At 40.9% G+C, this 21,698-nt stretch overlaps 1 protein-coding gene across 1 annotated transcript; it reads left to right on the top strand.

Moving 5' to 3' along the window:
- The first annotated feature begins 2,782 nt into the window (after positions 1-2,782).
- LOC130222156 (protein NLRC3-like) lies at positions 2,783-14,844 on the top strand. The gene is given in 8 exon segments (XM_056454784.1): positions 2,783-2,992; positions 3,940-4,110; positions 8,648-9,047; positions 9,049-10,505; positions 10,507-10,761; positions 10,851-11,024; positions 11,323-11,369; positions 12,790-14,844. Coding segments are annotated over 7 exon segments (3,009 nt in total). The 5' UTR covers positions 2,783-2,992; positions 3,940-3,964; the 3' UTR covers positions 13,320-14,844.
- The last annotated feature ends 6,854 nt before the right edge of the window (positions 14,845-21,698 follow it).

The following is a 21,698-nucleotide window of genomic DNA, read 5'->3' as shown; positions in this document are numbered from 1 at the left end:
TTGAAAGTTATGGTGTTTATTATGCACCCCTGAGAACTTGGCGTCTGTGTCAGTATATGGTGCATGTTTGCAGGCACTCTGTAGTGATGTTGGATGGCCATGCATGATTTCCTCTTCTTGAAACAAAGCACAGGCACACTCAAGGTAATTTGTCAGATGTGGGACCAAGCGGGATATGTAAACATGCACTCTATATTTTTCTGTAATGTACCATTTCTTTGCATAGGTAAACTAGACACTCCCTATCTGTCTTATCAAGAGTATGACTAATCTCATATAGAGGCTACTTTTTATAGGGGGATATTAAACCAAATTTCTCAAGAGCTGTTTTTGAAGGGGGCACAAATGATTCAGCTAAAATTGTACTTTTAAGTAACCCCCGTGATTTGACAAGTATGCACTGAAAAGGGCAGTGAACCATCAGCATAGGCGGAGGGTGAACTAACTCCAGGGTAAGGCTAAGATATGTGCTGCCCTTTAATGCATTTAAAAAGATTTCCGTCCGACCAACAAAAGGTTTCAACAAAAGCACCGCCTATCAACAAACGTCTATTATATTCAACACGCACATTAAATTATTTTATTAGATTCATTCAATTATTATAGTCACTTTCGATATGCAACCAAGGGCCAGAAAATGAGTGGACCTAAATATGGTGGACCTCAGTGCCTACTCTTAAACTAAGTGTATAATAGCTAGTTTCTTATATTTATGATCTCTGGTAATATAGTAATTTATTAACAAGTGACATTTCAGCATCCAACCCTTTTGCAAAAATAAATAAATTGCAAAAATGTGTCAAGAATCCGAAATCATTCACTTTGCCACGAGGCCAATCGAAAACTGAACTTGTAATTCAGCAATAAATATATAAAAATAAGCATTTTTAAACTGTGATTAGGATACTGAATTTATTTTTTTTATTAAGCTAGACACAACAAAAAAGACCATGAAAATATGACAACATTAACTTGGTGTTTATTTGCGTTATCACGGGCTGTGGTAAACTTACTGGCAATTAAATTAGAGGAAACCATTGCAGAGTAAAGGTGATCCAGTAGCCATTAGCTAGCGTGAGTAATTGTTTGTTTAAATTATATTCATATTATTCAAAATACAAATTCAAACATAATTAAAAATCTTGACTTCCCATCACCCCTGTAGAAAACACAGCAGATTTAAAATGCTAAACAAGATTGCTACACTGGGCTAGAATACTACGTTACAATGAAAGAACCAAAGTAAGGCATTTCATTTAATACTGAAAACAAATTAAACCAGAATAATATATTATTATACCTCTCCCGTAATACTCATTTGTCATTTTATTTCTTACGTCCTTGACCAGCAAATCAGAAAAGTCTGCTGGCCAGCACTTTCAGTTTCGTTTTCAGAGCTGCTGCCAACTCCAGTCAAAAACAGCGCTCATCAGTGCAAAGTGCGGAGTTGGACAGTTCCATTTTTGTGCTGAGGGGGACTTTAAATTTGAGTGGCAAACTTACAATTACTAAAGTGTTCTGTTAATTAGTAACATTAAATTACATTCATAATCCGCCTTACACCCGTTACATGTTTTCAATGCAGTTTTTTTCTTGCTGCTATCTCCGTGGTCTCTGGTCAGGGGGAGGCTAAGCCTATGACCATCACTTTTGTTATGGAAGGCAGAAGACGCTCTAATAAAGACTAAACACTGCAGACTCCCAGGCAAGTTTATTACAGCACATTTCATACAAAATGATAATTCCAAGTGCTTTACATAAACAATAGTACAAGAAACAAGCGTAAGAAATAGAAATAAAAGAATCAAAATGATTAAAAACAGATTAAAATGTGTTAAAACAGGTTTTAAAGGAATGAAAAAGACATAATAGTGTGATCTGTGGGATGCAACACAATGCTCTGTCAGTTTAGGCACAGCTAAACAGATGTGTTTTACATGACTCCAGCATCCGAGAAGCTGAGAAACCCTAGACAGTATTATCCCTATTTACAGTATGATTAAACATCATAATTCATTGTAGTAAATTACTATGATAATATGGTATGACTAAATCTACTTTGATATTCTGTTTGGGGGTGATTGGTTGGGGTGAAACAGCCCTACTCTGTAAAGTTTAGATTCAGGCCTGAGAGATTTAGATGAGTCCAGTAAACACTGAGGTGAAGCAGTGAGAGAGTTTTTGATATAAGCTTGTGTTTGTGGTGAACACAGACTTTATGGAGCAGGACACATAATTGACACATCATACTTTGAACATCCACAAGTTAACACACACACACGCACACACACACACACACACAGTCTTGCTCTGCACTAGAGGAAGTTAAACTTGTCTTGATATGTGTGGAGTAAAAAGAAAACAAGACTAGAACAAATATACACACAAGATAGTCTTTTACATTTTTAACATTTTGTCTTAAAGTAGCCATGTAGTCGCATAAAATGAGCTGCTGTTTTGCTTTTGGTCTTCTATACGTGTATTGTCAAACAAGAAACAACAATATTTCAACAGTGCTGTTACAGAACAAAATGGCATATGTTAAAGTGTTAAAGTGATTTCTGATATGTACTTTGGCACTCTATTACTGAAAAATAAAAACTAAAACTAATTTATATTGTGAAATGTAGCAATGTGTGAAAAATCTGAGTTCCCATTTTTGCATTGTAAATACAGAATAATAAATAATAATAATTCAAAAAAGTAAGATCATTGAAATCATTGTCTTTTGTAATCGTATTGGAGTTTTTCGTATGGGTTTGCGGTACATAAATAATGTCGATTTGAGCAGTCCACTGCTTTTTAACATGTGATGATGATCTGCGCAAATAAAGGGAGCAGTTTAGTTTGATTTTGCATATCCTGTTTAAAAATAAAGATGACACACCTTAAGCAGGTGAAAGAAGTATAACAGAAAGGGGAAAAAGACGACATTCTGTGTCTGTACACGTAGTATTAACCTCAGTAAACTTGAACGGACACACGTTTTGAGGTAAGTTCAAATATTCTATTCTTCATGTAACCACGTCAAATAAAATATGCTGATGCTTTATTTCTCTTTTTTTCATGGGATTTAAAATGCAAGTCATATATTAGTTATTTCTTACTGCAATCTAAATCAAAATGGCGGAAGTCTTGGCGCTCAAAATATTTACATAATGTTTGTATCCCACTCTCTTTGTTTTATATTGAAAACATGCTGTACCTAGCATGTTGTTATATAGAAATATTCCAAGGCATGTGTTACCTTTAACATTTTGTGCAGCCTTTCACACACTGAGGATAGACGAAGAAATAACAATAAATAAATATATTGCTATAATGTTGATAGCTTCATTTAGATTGGATCATCTTTTTAGTATTATTTAGTAATAATTATCATAATATAATATATATATATATATATATATATTAATGATAATGATAATTAATATTAATCAAGCAAAATACTCCAGTCTTCTGTAATGTCTTCACCGTTCATTATTGTGCATGTATTTTGGCGTGATGTTATCTCGGAGTGTTTTGCATTTGGGGCCTTGTTTGTTTATATTAAAATAAAATATTGATGGCCGTTAATGTTTGCCATGACCAGAAGATGTTTTGATTGGACAGCTTATAATGTTTTGTTAAATATTTTTTAAAAATGTGATAAACAGTACATTATAATCAATTGAAGACAACAAAAGTGCAGGAATAAAAACCCATTTTAGAAACAACCATTTTAGCTCAAATGTGTTATAAATTCAAATTTAATCAGAGCTCAGTTATATTATTCTTTTAAAAATAGTATTATTATTATATTAACCTTTCACTATTTCTATGTTAATATGGAGATGGCATTTATTACACTAGTGTCATTCACATTATGTTTTATTATTTACTGACTCTAGTGTTTCCAAATATAATGCTTCTTAAATCAGTGTCTCGATATTCTTTCAGTAAAGGAGAGAGGGTGAACACTAAAATGAGTCAAAAGAAGAGAGAAAATGAGGACTCTGCTTCTGAAACGAGTTCTGCATCTGGATCAAGCTGTGTGTCTGTGAGGAGTGATCGGTCCATGGTTCTTAAAACTCCTTCACTCAGGGATGCATCAGTGACCTCTGACCCCCGGTAAGACACTGGTCATTCCAGCATTGACAGAAGAGTTTTTAACGTCACTTTTCACAGAGAAGAAAAAATACATACAGCTGTGTGAAAAAGATGTTTGCCCCTTACTGATTTATTATTTTTTTTGCATGTTTGTTGGCAGTGGTCAGGCCAGGGTTTAGCTAGAAAAATGTAACTCGGTGTGATAAACCAGAGTTAACACTTTTTCAAATGATTCAGTTTTGTATTTTGTTTTAGCTTCATTTCAAAACTGCATTATGTGTTTACTTGTGTTATCTTTGACTGTTATAACATTAGTTTGATGAACTAAACCCATAAATTATAGCATGCAAAAACCCCAACTTCACACCACTGTGTGTTAGTTAATGTGTCGTGATCTCATCAGCGATCTAGTAGCTGCAGATCGCTTAAGGACTACAAATCCGCCATTTCTGGAGTACATTTCTGGAGTCATCCATTTCCTTTATATTAGGTTATATTAAGTTTGCATAATTAAGGGCGTGGCCACTTGAGTGACTGCTAGGTCTCGCTGCTCACTGTCTCTTCACCTCGGCTGAATCCGGCTAATTAGCCGCTGAGCTTGGCATATCATGTTTTTGTTTGGGTTAATGTTTCTTTACACAGTCAGTTGCCTTGTGGCATTATTTCCTACAATTATCAGATGATATGGGATGCTGTGTGCACTTAATTGTGCTCACATACCGTTCAAGTTGCCTCCGTTTCCCATGTGAGTGAAATTTTATACTTCTATACCATCTCTATAAATGTATTTGTTTTATTTAAGATAATTTGTCATTTTCTTAAGACCTGTAAAGCACTCTAGAATCTGACAGATTGATTAGCTGTAGGCTCTAGAACAGTAGCGTGAAGCGCTGTCATACAGCGTTATGCTGGATTTTATCAATAGGCTTGCGTTTACTAACACAGACTATATCTGAAGTGTTTGGAAGTTATTCAGGTTTTCCCCTGTAGAAAAACATCATAAGAACAATGTTTAGAGGCTTACTGTATTACTACAGTGTTTTTAAAAGTCTAAACACTTTATTGATATAGTGTACAGCCAAGCACATGTGGTCAGAACACAAACGAGTCACAGAAAATAAAGTATTAAGCATTCACTCAAAGTAAAATCTGTCTAAGCCAGGTCAAAGCAAAATGCCAGCAGGTGTCTGTAGCTCCGCTCACTCTCCACTTCTTTGCCCTTGTTTGGTGTTCTGCCGTGGGTGCAATGACGCGCGAACAAAATGGCGAAGGTTGGCCACGCCTACTTGTTGCTTCATTTGCAGTGTTCAGAAACCCTCCAGCTCACGCATGGGTAAGCGCCAATCTGCCACTAGCTTACAAGATGGCTTCCTGTTCCGAGTCTGTTCGTGCCATAGTTCCTATCGTCGTTCCTGTTCCTGAAATGCCATCACCTGAGCCAACAGAATGGCCACCACCACCTGAGTTGCCTGATCAGCTTCCACCACCAGAGCTGTTACTGCCAGAGCTGCCACCGCCACCTCCAGAGCTGCCAGATCCTCAGTCACTGCCAGAGCTGCCAGATCCTCCAGAGCTGTCAGATCGTCCGCTGCTACCGACAGTGCTTGCTAGAACCACTGTCATCAGAGCTGCCGCCACCAGAGCCGCTGCTAGAGCCAGTGCCGCCAGTACTGCCAGAGCTGCCACAACCAGAGCTGCTGCTGCCGCCTGAGCTTCCTGAATGGCTGCCGCCACCTGACCTTCCTGAATGGCCGCTGCCTGAGCTTCCAGAATGGCCGCTGCCTGAGCTTCCAGAATGGCTGCCGCCTGAGCTTCCAGAATGGCTGCCGCCTGAGCTTCCAGAATGGCTGCCGCCTAAGCTTCCAGAATGGCTGCCGCCTGAGCTTTCTGAATAGCCGCTGCCTGAGCTTCCTGAATGGCCACTACCGCCTGAACTTCCTGAATGGCCGCTACTGCCCGAGCTTCCTGAATGGCCGCCACTGCCCGAGCTTCCTGAATGACCGCCGCAGGCTGAGCTTCCTGAATGTCCGACGCCACCTGAGCTTCCTGAATGTCCGACGCCACCTGAGCTTCCTGAATGTCCGACGCCACCTGAGCTTCCTGAATGTCCGCCGCCGGTTGAGCTTCCTGAATGTCCGCCGCCGGCTGAGCTTCCTGAATGGCCACTGCCGGCTGAGCTTCCTGAATGTCCGCCGCCGGCTGAGCTTCCTGAATGCCCACTACCGCCTGAGCTTCCTGAATGGCTGCTGCCTCCTGAGCTACCTGAATGACCTCCGCAGGCTGAGCTTCCTGAATGTCCGCGGCCGCCTGAGGTTCCTGAATGTCCGCCGCCGCCTGAGCTTCCTGAATGTCCGCCGCCACCTGAGCTTCCTGAATGTCTGCCGCCGCCTGAGCTTCCTGAATGTTCGCCGCCTGAGCTTCCTGAATGTCCGCCGCCCCCTGAGCTTCCTGAATGGCCGCCGCTGCATGAGCCTCCTTACTGGCTGCTGCCTCCTGAGCTTCCTGAATGGGCGCTGCCTCCTGAGCTTCTGAATGTCCGCCGCCTGAGTCACATGAATGGCTGCCAGAGCCATGTGACTTGCCAGAGCCGTGTGATTTTCTCAGTGCTCCTTGAACCCAAGCCTTCTGATCCACTGGGGTTATATGAACTGCCAGTGCTCCTTGACCCAAAACCTTCTGATCCACTGGGGTTATATGACATGCCAGTGCCTCCTGAGCCAAAGCCTCCTGACCCACTGTGGGTGTATGACCCGTCTATGCCTGCTGAGCCCCCAGATTTACCACAGCTCCAAGCCCTCCACAGCTCCGCTTCAGGCCCTTCGTAGCTCCATGCTCCAGGCCCTCCGCAGTTCCAGGCACTCCACAGCTCCACGCTCCAGGCCCTTCACGGTCCAGGCCCTCCGCAGCTCCACGCTCCAGGTCCTCCAAAGCTCCATACTCCAGGTAACCCTCCGCTGCATGGTCCTCCTGACCCTCCATCCCTCCCCCTCTTCCACCTCCGCTCCCTCCTCCCGCCTTAACTGTGTTAGGAGCGTCTGGAATCCGCTTCTTAGAGGGGGGCTATGTCATGATCATCAGCAATCTAGTAGATGCAGATCGCTTAAGGACTACAAATCCACCATTTCTGGACCCAATTATACAACACACACACACACTCACACACAACCGGTTCTAGAACAAGACTGAAAGCACTCCCACAGCTGAAGCTGCTTAAGGACTGATTAATGCACTACGTAAGGAGCACAAACACTATGACTTGTTATATGTTTAGTCTGTTGAGTCTTGTTATCTGTTTAGTGACACTACAACGCGTTTTCTTTTGTCTTGTTTATTTGTTTTATCCTGTTTGCTGCCTGCATTGTGACCATCTGCCTGTTATTTTGCCTATGACTCTGGATTGCCCTTATACATCTGTTTGCCCCTGTATTGACCACTGCTTGTCTGACCATTCTAATAAACCTGTATGTGGATGCGCACCTCTGTTGTCAGTGTCATACCCCTGATTACATAATGATTCAATAACCCTCTAATAAAGATTTCATGCTTCGTTAGATTCATCATTTTTAAAGTATTATTGAGGTCACACAGTGTTACAGTGTCATTTATAAAGGCTTAAAAAAATCATATTTACTAAGTCAATTACAATAATTTAGTAAGTCATAATATATACACAGTACATTTAATTTATTCTCCTTCAGCTTAGTTCCTTATTTATCAGGGGTCACTACAGCGGAATAAACCACCAACTATTCCAGCATATGTCTTATGCAGCGTATGCCCTTCCAGCCACAACCCAGTACTGGGAAACACCCATACACACTCATTCACACTTATACACTACGGCTAATTTAGTTAATCAATTCCCCTATAGCACATGTGTTTGGACCGTGGGAGGAAACCGGAGCACCTGGAGGAAACCCACGTCAACACGGGGAGAACATGCAAACTCTGCTAACCACTGAGCCGTCATGTCGCCCTAATGTTTACCTTTTATCTTGTAATTTTGACTTCTCATAATTTCAACTTTTAAAAATGTAAACTTTTTAAGTCATTAATTTGGACATTTGATCTCATAATTTCAATTTAGTAAATCATAATTTTGACTAAGTAGATCATAGATTCGTTTTTTATCTTTTAATTTTGATTCTGCAAAGTCATCATTTTGACTTTAAAGCATGTTTTTTTTCTTACCAGGTTGAAACAGATTCCCATACACACACACACACACACAAACACACACACACACACACACACACACACACACACACACACATATATATATATATATATATATATATATATATATATATATATATATACATACATACACACAGTACATTCGGAATGTATTGATAGCTCTTTACTTTTTCCATATTTTTATGTTACAGTCTTATTCCAAAATGTGTTAAATTGATTTACTTTTTCAACATTCTACACACAATACCCCATGATGACAATGTGGAAAAAGAGTTTTTAAAATTGTTGCAAATTTATAAAAAAAAAAAATTACCATGAATTTATTGATTTATTTTATTTATTTATTTTTTTACTTTTTTAGAAGAAAAAAGATATGTAAGCTGAGCACATCGGTGCCACACTCTACATCCAACTATCATACTCACATTATACAGGACAATATTGAAGCACACACACTGGAGACTGGAGACCTGCAGAGAGTCAAAGACCAGCACAAAACCAGCATGAAGAACAAATATGAGAGATTATTTGAGGGAAATGAACTCCAAGAGAACCAAACCCTCCTAAACCGGATCTACACCCAGCTGTACATCATAGAGGGAGAGAGTGAAGGAGTGAATGAAGAACATGAGGTTTTACAGATGGAGAAAACAGCCAGAACAAAACACTCACAACACACTCCAATCTACTGCAATGACATCTTTAAAGAGGAGAAAGAGCAAATCAAGACTGTTCTTACTAAAGGCATCGCTGGAATCGGAAAAAACCGTCTCTGTGCAGAAGTTCATTCAGGACTGGGCCGAGGGAAAAGCCAATCAGGATGTAGATTTCATGTTTGTGCTTCCATTTCGAGAGCTGAACTTGATCAGAGATCATCAGTACAGCCTTCACAGACTTCTGCTGGACTTTCATCCTGAACTTGAAGATCTGGAGCCCAAGATTTATGAGGAGTGTAAAGTTGTGTTCATCTTTGATGGTCTGGATGAAAGCAGAATCACACTGATGTTTTCAGACGCTCAGAAAGTTTGTGATGTGACTGAGACTTCATCAGTGGCTGTGTTGATGTCAAAGCTGATGAAAGGAGAGCTGCTTCCCTCTGCTCTCATCTGGATCACCTCCAGACCAGCAGCAGCCAATCAGATCCCCTCCAAATACATCAAGCGTCTGACAGAAATTCAGGGATTCACTGAGCCTCAGAAGGAGGAATATTTCAGGAAGAGAATCAGTGAGCAGCATCAAGCCAGCAGAATCATCTCACACATCAGAAGAGCAAGAAGCCTCCACATCATGTGCCACATACCCGTCTTCTGCTGGATCTCATCCACTGTGCTTCAGAAGCTCCTGGAAGAAGATCTGAGTGCAGAAATCCCTCAAACTCTGACTGAAATGTACATCCACTTCCTGCTGATTCAGATCAACATGAGGAATCAGAAGTATGAAGAGAGAGATCCAGAGAAACTCCTGCAGTCCAACAGAGAAGTGATTGTCAAACTTGCTGAAGTGGCTTTCAAACAGCTGATGAAGGGCAATGTGATGTTCTATGAGGAGGACCTGATTGAGAGCAGCATAGATGTCTCTGATGCCTCAGTGTATTCTGGGATTTGCACTGAGATCTTTAAGGAGGAATCTGTGATTCAGCAGAGGAAAGTCTACAGCTTCATCCATCTGAGTGTTCAGGAGTTTCTGGCTGCTTTCTATGTGTTTTACCTTTATGTAATGCAGAATGTGGACACATCTCGTTTTTTAGATGTAATTCATAGTCTGCATAAGGAAGCAGTAGATAAAGCCATCAAGAGTGAGAATGGGCGTCTGGATCTGTTCCTGCGGTTCCTGCTGGGCGTCTCACTGGAGTCCAATCAGAGACTCTTACAGGATCTACTGACACACACAGAGAAGAGCTCAGAGAGCATCAGGAGAAGCACACAGTACATTAAAGAGAAGATCAGAGATGGACATGGACTCTCCACTGAAAGATCCATCAATCTGTTCCTCTGTCTGCTGGAAGTGAAAGATCAGACTCTGTCCAGAGAGATTCAGGAGTTTGTGAAATCAGACAAACAGTCAGAGAAGAAACTCTCTCCTGCTCACTGCTCAACAATCGCCTACATGCTTCAGATGTCAGAGGAGGTGCTGGATGAGCTGGAGCTCCAGAAATACAACACATCATATGAGGGCAGAAGAAGACTGATACCAGCCGTCAGCAACTGCACAAGAGCTCTGTGAGTGTTTTTTAAGTCACAATTTTAGCTTCTTGTGTATATTTAGATTGTTTTTAATTCTTTTGTTCTGCTCTTCTTTCAGTCTTGCTGGCTGTAATCTCGCTGCTCAGGATTGTGAAATTGTGTCGTCAGTTCTTCAATCCTCAAACTGTGTCCTGAGAGAGCTGGACCTGAGTAACAATGACCTGCAGGATTCAGGAGTGAAGCTGCTCTCTGATGGACTGAAGAGTCCAAAGTGTCAGCTGGAGATACTGAGGTATTAAGAACATATAAAAGATAATGTACAGACAGCTGGTCATAATGTTGCTGTTTGTAGATGTTCTGTCTGTCTGTGTGTGTCTGCAGGTTGTCTGGCTGTATGGTGACAGAGGAAGGCTGTGGTTTTGTGTCTTCAGCTCTGAGTTCAAACCCCTCACACCTGAGAGAGCTGGATCTGAGCTACAATCACCCAGGACAATCAGGAGTCCAGCTGCTCCAAAACACACTGGAGGATCCACACTATACACTGCAGAAACTCAAGTATGAAACTCAACTAAACTAATGTAAACTATTTAGATAAACCCTCTGCTCCAACATGTGTGTCAGTAATTTTCAAGTAATTTAGTAAATCCTGACAGAATCATTTTAAATCAAGACGTTTTAATTCCAACACCAGTATGTTTATATATTCTGCTCAAAAACTAAAGGGAACACTTAAACCACACAAGCTCACTCCAAGTGTTCCCCTTTTCTTTGAGCACTATATATTAGTACTGCGAAACCATTTTGCTACTAATAATGCTGTTCAACATTCTTTGCTGTTTGTGTCCCCATTTAGTTTAGAGAGTGGAGGAGATTTCAGAATCACACCAGGATTGAGAAAATGTAAGTCTCAAACACATGCATACTTTTGCATTTCCATCATTTGTTTCTGATGCAGTACGAAACCATAAACATAGTTGTTCTAACTTCCCTTACTGTGAGCATGAGCACCACTGAGAAGAAGAAACACATAAATGTTGGCATAGAGCACATAAACTAAACTGAATTTCAGCAGAACCAGTTACACAAACCATATATAATGCTTACAGTCTTATGCAAAAGTTTGGCCACCCCTGATAATTTGCATAATTGAAAGTCATAGCCTGCTGGCCTTTCAAATCAGCAGTTTCGTTTGGATATATTTTATAGTCTAGGGGAAAAGTAACATTTCAGTTCTGACATGACACTTATTTAATCAACAGATGCGAAGCAATTTCAGTCATAACAAAAACAGACAGGTGCAAAAATAATGGGCATCCCAACAGAATAATGGCATCAATCTTTTGTAGAGCCACCTTTTGCTGTAATAACAGCCTGTAGATGCTTCTTATAGTCAAGGAGAAGTCCCTGAATTCTTGCTAAAGGAATTTTGGATCATTCTTCCTTGCAAAAAAAAAAAAGCGAGCGATTGCTCCATATTTTCAATTTCTGCACAGAGAGGTCATGCTTTGATCTTCAATGAGTCTTACGCAGTCACATGTTGTGATTTCACAGTTCAGAGTTCAGCAAGCTTGAACTTAGCACCGCATTGAACTGCGAACCTTGTCGCACGAGCTTGCGTTTCTGGTCTGACGCAATTTACTGTGATCTTCTCTTATAAAGAAAGAGCACATCATTATGCAGCCACAGACAGGTGCCCAATTTCTTTTGCATAAAACTGTGACTAAAATGTTAAGCTTACCATTGATTCCCTCTGCAATTCCTTGTCAGAAAAATATGTTAGTCTGTGTTTGTAGTCTCTGTAACTTTTATTAAAAAGTTATTTGTTTTCAGACACCATTGATGCCAAATGTGTATTAAATCAGGCTAATAGAAACTTAGCAGCCCTGCTGAAAAATCCAGCTTAAACCAGCCTAGGCTGGTTGGTTGGTTTTAGCTGGTCGACCAGCCTGGTTTTAGAGGGGTTTTGGCCATTTCCAGACTGGTTTCCAGCCATTTCCAGCTTGGTCTTAGCTGGTTAGGCTGGAAAATGACCAGGTAATTCCAGCTAAACCAGCTTGACTAGTCTGGTTTAAGCTGGACATAGCTGGTTTTGGCTAGGCTCCCAGCTTGTCTAGGCTGGTCAAGCTGGTTTTAGCTGGTCATTTTCCAGCCTGACCAGCTAAGTCCAGGCTGGAAACAGCTGGAAACCAGCCTAGAAATGGCCAAAACCCCTCTAAAACCAGGTTGGTCAACCAGCTAAAACCAGCCAACCAGCCTAGGCTGGTTTAAGCAGTTTTTTTCTGTAGGGTGTACTGACTTGTTTTCACCTTTTTGCGTTCAGATGCTTGTCATCTCTCACTGGATCCAAATACTACACATAGTCGTCTGATCCTGTCTGAAGAGAACAGAAGAACAACACATGTGAAAGATCATCAAATTTATCCTGGTCATCCAGAGAGATTTGAACACTATGAGCAGGTTCTGTGTAGAGAGACTCTGACTGGACGCTGTTACTGGGAGGCTGAATGGAGCGGCTGGGGTCATACTGCAGTGGCTTATAAAGGAATCAGCAGGAAAGGAGGAAGCGACTGTTGGTTTGGACTCAATGATAAATCCTGGAGTCTCTATTGTGGTGATAATATTTACTCTGTTTGGCACAATAATAAGAGGACAAACATCCCCACTCCTTCATCTCCCTCTAATAGAGTAGGAGTGTATGTGGACGTGCCGTCCGGCTCTCTGTCCTTCTACAGCATTTCTGACACACACTCTCTCACACACTTACACACGTTCAACACCACATTCACTGAAGACCTCTATGCTGGGTTCAGGGTTTTTCCTGATTCTTCAGTGACTCTGTGTAATATTTAAAAAACACTTTAAAGATATGAAGCATGAAGGGGAAGAAACACAAAAATGTTGCCATAGACAAGTAGTTCTTAGTCCTTAGTCCTCGCACTTTGTTCATTCATTCATTCATTCATTCATTCATTCATTTTCTTTTCGGCTTAGTCCCTTTATTAATCTGGGGTCGCCACAGTGAAATGAACCGCCAACTTATCAAGCATGTGTATTACACAGCGGATGCCCTTTCAGCTGCAACCCATCAGTGGGAAACACCCATACAAACTCATTCACACACATACCAATTCACTTATACTACATGTTTTTGGACTTGTGGGGGAATCCGGAGCACCAGGAGGAAACCTACGCAAACATGGGGAGAACATGCAAACTCCACACACAAACGCCAACTGACCCAGCCGAGACTCGAACCAGCTACCTTTTTGCTGTGAAGGAAACATGCTATCCACGGCGCCACTGTTCCACCCACTTTGTTCCATTCGACTGTAAATGCCCTGCATGTTCAATTCAAAGGGTAACGTGTGCAGAACATAATTCAGTTAAATAACCCCGTACACGTCTGTAATAAATGGAAACACCACAAACAGTGGTATAGCACGAATCATTTTTTTTAATGTGCAGTATGTAGAATTGAACTAGTGGTTGACGTAGGTATTGCAGTCTAAATTCAAAGTATCGGAGAGGGGTTTTTTTCACTCGGCCCCTCCAGTTACGACACAACGCAGACACAGGTTACCAGATGGACAGCACAAACATGATCGAGCTTGTAATATTTGTCACTATTGGGCATCAAAATAACGTTGTCCTTAGACGCTGGCTAGACATTGAATTTTGGTCACCTGACATCACAACCTAAATCTAACCTAATATTGACGTCTTATGATGTTGTTTGCCTGCTGCACAATACCTAAATGCACTACAGAATGTTACATTAACATGTAAACACCTCAGCTTTTTACAGCGTAATTCTCACTAAATGCTCTTGTGTACTTTTGAAGGGGCAACTTTATACTCATACTTTGAGTAATATTTACAATAGATACTTTTACTCTACTTACACTACATTTTTAGGCAAGTAATGGTACTTTTATTTGAGTATGAGTTCTCAGTACTCTTTCCACTGTAATCAACATTGCAGAAAACAACTGTCTAAGGGCAATTTTGAGTGAACAGTGAAAAAGTATTAAATTATTTATTCAATGTTTGTTCTTATCCTCATCGTAATAAAGTTTTGCCTTTAAAAAAAAAATGTTAATGGACCCGTGAGCATCAGAGGTGAATCTATAATGATGTTTTGCGCCACGAGAGGGTGCAGTTTAGCTAGACTTTCAGCCTGGTTAAAAATACAGACACACACAATAACCAGGTAAAAACGAAAGAGAAGATGACATTCTGTGGCTTTTACCCTTAGTAAACCTGAATGTGTTGTGATTGTATGTTATGACGTGTGTGGCCACTAGATGGCACCAGAGGTTTGTAAGGGGTTATGTGAAATGGGAGCAGGCGTTAGAACAAGACGGCATCAGGCAGACTGCACTTGTAAATAAAGAAGACGCTTGTTCCAACTTGGCGTCATTATTATAAGACACGAACATGACATGGTACCAGGAGAAAACTGTAAAAGTCAACACAGATTTGAAACCGCCGGAAAGCTTGAAACTAGCGGGAAATGTTGACTATAACTGGCGCACCTTCAAACAGCAGTTCCATCTGTATGTTGCAGCGATGGGACTCGAGACGAAGCCAGATGCTAGAAAGGTGGCGCTGCTGCTAACAATTGCAGGGCCATAGAAGTATATAACACGTTCTTGTTTGACAACCCTGGTGATGGTGACAAGTTGAATGCGGTGCTGAGCAAATTTGACGCTCCTTGTTCTCCGAAGAAGAAGGAGACGTACGAGAGGTACGTGTTTCGGTCTCGCACACAGTGGGAGCATGAGCCGTTCGATAGCTTCCTGATGGATCTGTGGTTAAATTTGCAATCCTGCAACTTCGCGATGCTGAAGGACTCAATGATCCGGGATCAGATCGTTTTCGGTGTGGAGGATAATAAAGTCATGGAAAGGCTACTACAGAAGACTGAGCTGACGCTGGCAGGGGCTATTAAGTTATGCCAGGTGAGTGAGTTGTCACACAAACATGTAAAGACGTTCAACGAGATGTCTGCAGTAGCTTCAGCACAAGTGAGTGACGGTGCAGCAGTGGTTGGAGCAGTAAAATATCAACAGAAAAGACGCATACAGACCCGGCCGGCACAGCAGATGGAGGAAATGATGTACAGCTGTAAGCGTTGCGGCTTGCGGCACAAGCCCAGGCAGTGTCCAGCTTTTGGTAAGAAATGCTCCAGCTGCCAATTCAAGAATCATTTTGCTAAACAGTGTTTCTCCAAACAAAAGGAGAGCATGAGAGGAAAAACTGTAAACTTAGTTGAGGAGCCTGATCTCAGTGATACATTCTTTGTTGGACTAGTAAATTGTGAGAATGAACAAGAAAATAATACAGACAAAGAAAATGAAGAGGAAAGTGAAGATAAATGGATGTCTCCAATACTGATAAACGGAACTATAGTCAACATGAGATTGGACACTGGTGCAAAAGCGAACCTCATAAACATGAATGATATAAAAGCAATGGAAAATAAGTCACACATAAAGAAGAAAGAATCAGGATTAAAAGATTACAAAGGGCGGCCAATTAAATGTTTGGGAAATTCTCAGATCTGTTTAAAGGGTTTGGTGTTTTGCCCTTCACATATAAAATACAGTTGAAGGAAGATGCTCATCCAGTTGTGCAAGCAGCACTTAGAGTTCCGGCTCCATTAAAGGATGGCCTAAAGAAAGAGTTGGACAGAATAATCAGGTTGGGAGTGATCAAAATGGTTAATGACCCTACAGACTGGGTCAACTCAATGGTCATCACAAAGAAAAAGAATGGTGAGCTGAGAATATGTTTGGATCCTAAAGACTTAAATGAGAGCATAAAGCGTGAACACTATCAAATACCCACATGTGAAGAAATCACCAGTGAAATGTCAGGTGCCAGGTGCAGCTGAGACTGGAAGAAAACAGCACAAAGTACTGTACCTTTAATACTCCCTTCGGCAGATACTGTTTTCTCAGACTGCCTTTTGGAATAAAGTCAGCACCTGAAATATTCCACAAAGCCATGGAACAGATCATAGAGGGCTTGGAAGGAGTTCGAGTCTACATTGATGACATCATCATATGGGGACCCACAGCTCAAGAACGCAGCGAGAGACTGTGATGGAGTGCATACAAAAGTATGGACTAAAACTCAACAAGAATTAGTGTGAATTTAGCATGATAGAAATCCTGTTCCTGGGAGATAAGCTCGTGGTGTTCAACCGGACCAGGATAAAATACATGCAATACAGAACATGGCAAGGCCCACTGACAAGACAGGTGACAGACATGGGGATGGTCAATTTCATAGGCAAATTTATTCCCAATCTAGCAGCGAAAACATCATGTATACGTGAGCTTCTGCACAGAGACTGTGAGTTTAAATGGACAGCTAAACATGAGAATGAGTGGCAGCAACTTAAGATCACACTGACCACAGCACCCGTATTGTCATTTTATGACCCCACCAAGAGGATTAAACTATCTACAGATGCTTCCAAAGATGGCATATGGGCTGTTTACTCCAGGCTGAGGGAGAGCACTGGAAACCGGTAGCCTATGCTTCTAGGGCTATGACCAAAACTGAATGCCGATACGCTCAGATTGAAAAAGAATGTTTGGGGCTGGCGTATGGTTTGGAACGCTTTCATAGCTATGAGTATGGGCTGCCATCTTTCACAGCTGAGACTGACCATCGACCACTGGTCTCCATCATCAAAAAGAATCTGAACGAAATGTCTCCACGGATACAACGTTTAATGATGAAGATGCAGAGGTATGATTTTGAACTGATATATACTCCAGGAAAAAACCTAGTCCTCGCGGATGCTCTATCCAGGGCAACTGCAGGCAACAGTGTGAGTACAACTGACGAGGACATACAATGTCACGTGAATATGGTGTCAGCGGCACTGCCTGTGTCGGACACAAAGTCGAGTCAGATTGTGGAGGTTACAGCAAAGGATGTGGAGTTGCAGCATGTCATGAAAAACATGGATGAGGGATGGCCAGTTGGTGCATCTTTGGTGCAATTTTATCATATCAGAGGGGAACTCAGTGCTGTGGATGGTCTGCTTTTAAAAAAGGGCAGGATTGTCATTCCGCAGGCTTTGAGAATGGACATGTTGCACAGTATACATAAAGGTCAGCTCGGTATCAAAACGTGCAAAAGGAGAGCGAGATAGTCAGTTTTCTGGCCAGGAATTAATAAAGACATTGAAACACTCATAAGTAAATGTGAAACATGTCAGAAACACAGAAGCAAGCAAAGCAAAGAGCCAATGGTGGTGGCCGAGATGTGTGCGATGTGGAGGGTAACACGAATTTGCAAAGTGTGAAGATGGAGTAGAATTGAAATGTTGCAACTGTGGAGGAGGACATAATGCTGCATATGGAGGTTGTGAGGCAAGGAAAAGGGCAATAGAAGTTCAACAGGAAAAAGAAAAAAACAATCTAACTTATGCTGAAGCAGTAAAGGTAGTTAGTGAAAAGAGGAAGTCAAACCAAACAGTAAGATTGGATTTAGGTAGAAGAATTGAAGGAGAAGGAAGAATTGATGAAAGTAGGCCATCAGAGGATTTTACGTTAGTAAGCAAGAAAAAAATTGTACTTTTCATGGTAGAAGTAATTAACTGCATTGCCCAAACCGAAAGAAGAACAGAAAAGATACAAATAATAGTCAAAGCAGCAGAAAGGAGATAAAGGGTTTGAAGAGTGATGATATAAGAAGAAGCCGCAGTTCAGATTTTCGAGAGAGCCAAGAGATAGGAGTAGGTTAGGGCTATGTTGAGAATCCTACAATGGAATGCTAGAAGCCTATGTGCTAATGGACAAGAGTTTAAAGGATATTTAATTAAAATGAAAGATAAACCAAATGTAATATGCATTCAGGAAACATGGTTGAACTCAAAGGTAGATTTTGTTTTAAAGGGATATGTAAGTGTGAGAAGGGACAGGGAAGAAGGTATAGGTGGAGGTTGTGTCACGTTCATAAAAGAAGGAATGTCTTATAGAATTTTGGAAAAAGGGTAAACCTGGAGTATATAGTGATAGAAATATGGTATGGAATTAAGGAATATGTTATAATAAATTTTTACAATCCATGTACAAAACTAACACTGGATAGAATACCCTGTCAGAACAGTCTAGTGGCTGGGAATGAGCTGTTTACAGTGTCTGCTGTAATGTCAATGTTGTTTTTGGTGGGTGAATATGGCCACAGTGTAATGCGCAGTATAGTTACAATCTTGTTTGTTTGTTTGTTTATATACTGTATTGTCCCTTTTTAACATTCCCAAAACATTTATCCAGGATTTTACTGTTCGTTGTGGCACATTTACCATACTGTTGTACACCGTCATTAATATACATAGCTGCTTTGGCTGCATTACCCGAGGGGGGCACGTAGGTTCCGCAGATTAGGATATTACCGAACTCTCTAGGTAGACAGAACACTCTCAAACTTGAGCAAAGCAAGTCAACGTCAGGATTATACTATTGACCACACAGAAAGTTGTGTGCACTAGTTATCATTTACAAACACGCACACACCACGTCCACGGTCTTTGCCTGATGCTGCTGTCTGATTAACTCCAACTAAAGTGAAGCCATCTACTTTGAATTGTGTGCTGGGCATACCTGGTTGCAGCCATGTTTCCATGAGAACTATCAAACCAGCTTCTCTATATTCGAAGCAGACCTTGGTTTTCACTCGTAGCTCCTCAACTCCTCGCAGATCTTACGTTGCTTAGAAATAAACCAGGCAACAAAGGCCTGTTTCCTCTGCGTCAGAGACGCAAATGTACTCCGCTTCTCCATCCTTTTTTCCTCTGGCGCACTTTATCCTCTGTCCTTTTTATGTCATGTGGCAAACCAAGCAACTCCACCGACGCAGTAATTACGCCAGGAGATCGAAGCAGCAGAAGAGCGTCTCTGGTGTATGTAATTGGCGCCCAACTTTCCAATGGCAGTGTCGGAATACTAAAGGTTATCGATGACTAGACTAACATTAACAACCAAGCAAGCAACAGTCTCTGATCTAATTTCTGTATTGTCATTGTCAGATTCCTTCACGGATAAAGGTACAGATTATGATATAAAATAAACTATAACTTAAAAATTGGGTTAAAATCTGTATCAGAACAGCTGAAGCACATGCTAGAGTCCGGGTCGCCAGCACAGCAGCGCCACCGGAAGGAGGATTCTTATTGCCACATTAGATCGTGATGATGACATAATAAATGCCTTCAGAGATTTCCTGAAGATAAACACCAAAAAATAACCCAACTGGAATCACTACAGCAGTCGCCATCGTCTGATCTCATATGAAGCAAGAGATCGTGATGACATATGATGCAACACAATCTCACGGCAATTCGTAACCTTTTGATTTAGTGGCTAATTCGTACGATTTGCTCATCCCCTAATGACGGTTGGGTTTAGGGGTGGGGTTAGGTGCCACGCCTCCTTTTTAAAATCATACAATTTTGTACGACTGATTAGCCACTAAACTGACAAAAAGTAAAATACTTACATTTCCTCGTGAGATCAGGCTGGATGATGTGTGCAGGTGCTGTAGTGCTGTCCTAATTCTTAGAGGTAAATTTTGAAAACACTCAGTTTTAAGGGCCAAGGGGAAGGGGAAGGGGTACAAAAATAGAATTGGGATTGAGCCATAGTTACATCATCACATCTACAAGCCAGTTCAGATATATGAATATAATATGAGCTCCTTTTCGTCAGATATAAATCCAGACTGTGAGGTACTGAGTAGATCATTAACTCTGAGAAATAAAGTTGCTGTTTTTAATTTTTGGTAAAGCTAATGTGTACTAGTTCAAATATAATCACACATAACTTCAGTTCAACTGAAGATATTTGGCTGATATTAATAAGTAACTGCATCATTTCAGATATTTCACCTTTGAGTGCGTCTCAATCAGCTCTCTTGCTCTGGAGCTCATGAATCAGTATATAGTGTACACACATTAAGGATGATACATGTTGATGCATAAATGTAAAAAATACAACTTTTTGAATTTCACAACTTTTACATATCATTTTTGCCAAGGTTTTGTCAATCCTGAAGGGTCTTACTGTTGGTCACTGGTGTTGGGTGTACCTTTATTACCTTTATTACCACTAGTGTACCTTTATTGTGTGGGTTTAATGTGTGAATGAGTGTGTTCTTGCATTATATAATTTATACTTATAGATATTTATTGTGACCCCCCCAGATTTCCTGGGGCCCTTAGCGGCCGCTCACCTCGCTTATTGGTTAAATCCGCCCCTGGTGATTGTTTGGGATGATTGATAGTAATCTTGCCTATGTGGACAAAGTCTAGAAACAGCCCTACTCTGTAAAGTTTAGATTCAGGCCTGAGAGATTTAGAGGACTGTGTTTGACGAGTCCATTAAACACTGAGGCGAAGCAGTGAGAGAGTTTTTGGTGTAAGCACAGAGTTTACATATCACACTTTCAACAGGCATAAGTTAACACACACACACATTAAGAATGAGTCTCGCTCTGCACTAGAGGAAGTAAAACTTGTGACGTGGGTGAATTTAAAGGAAACACGACTAGAACAAATATAGTAACACACGAGGAAGAGTCTTTCACATTTTTAACATTTTGCTTTTGTAATCTAATCAGATAAAGAGCTGCTATTTGGCTTTTGGCCATCTCTGTGTATTGCCAAACTAGAAACACAACATGTCAACAGCTGTCGCAGAGCAAAACAGCAATATGTTAAAGGTATGATGTGTACTTTACATAAAAGTACAAAATAAAACTACTTTATATTGTGAAATATTCTGACTTCCCATTTTTTAATGCGGTTTACTGATTTAAAAAAATTGAAGTCTACAAATGTGTTCATCAGTTACTGCTATTAAGAATTCTGTACTTGATTAAAAACTAATATCTTCAAATGAGGTGCTGGATGAGCTCCAGAAATCAGATCAGATGAGGGAGGAAGACCGCTCTGAGAGTTTACTAGTGTTAAAAATAGTTTTGAGTAGAAAATACATCTCATTAGTGTGTTAAAAGAAATTAGCATAACACAAATGTCTTATAGGCCAACACAGTGGCTCAGTGGTTAGCATTGTGGCCTCTCAGCAAGAAGGTCGCTGGTTCGAGCCTCGGCTGGGTCAGTTGGCGTTTCTGTGTGGAGTTTGCATGTTCTTTCGTGTTGGTGTGGGTCTCCTCCAGTTTCTGCCATTTCCCCCACAGTTTAAACACATG

Source organism: Danio aesculapii, chromosome 1, assembly GCF_903798145.1.
Source record: "Danio aesculapii chromosome 1, fDanAes4.1, whole genome shotgun sequence".
In the NCBI taxonomy this organism is placed as follows: Eukaryota; Metazoa; Chordata; class Actinopteri; order Cypriniformes; family Danionidae; genus Danio; species Danio aesculapii.
The sequence above is the reverse complement of the archived record's forward strand: the minus strand, read 5'-3'. Positions and strand labels throughout refer to the sequence as shown.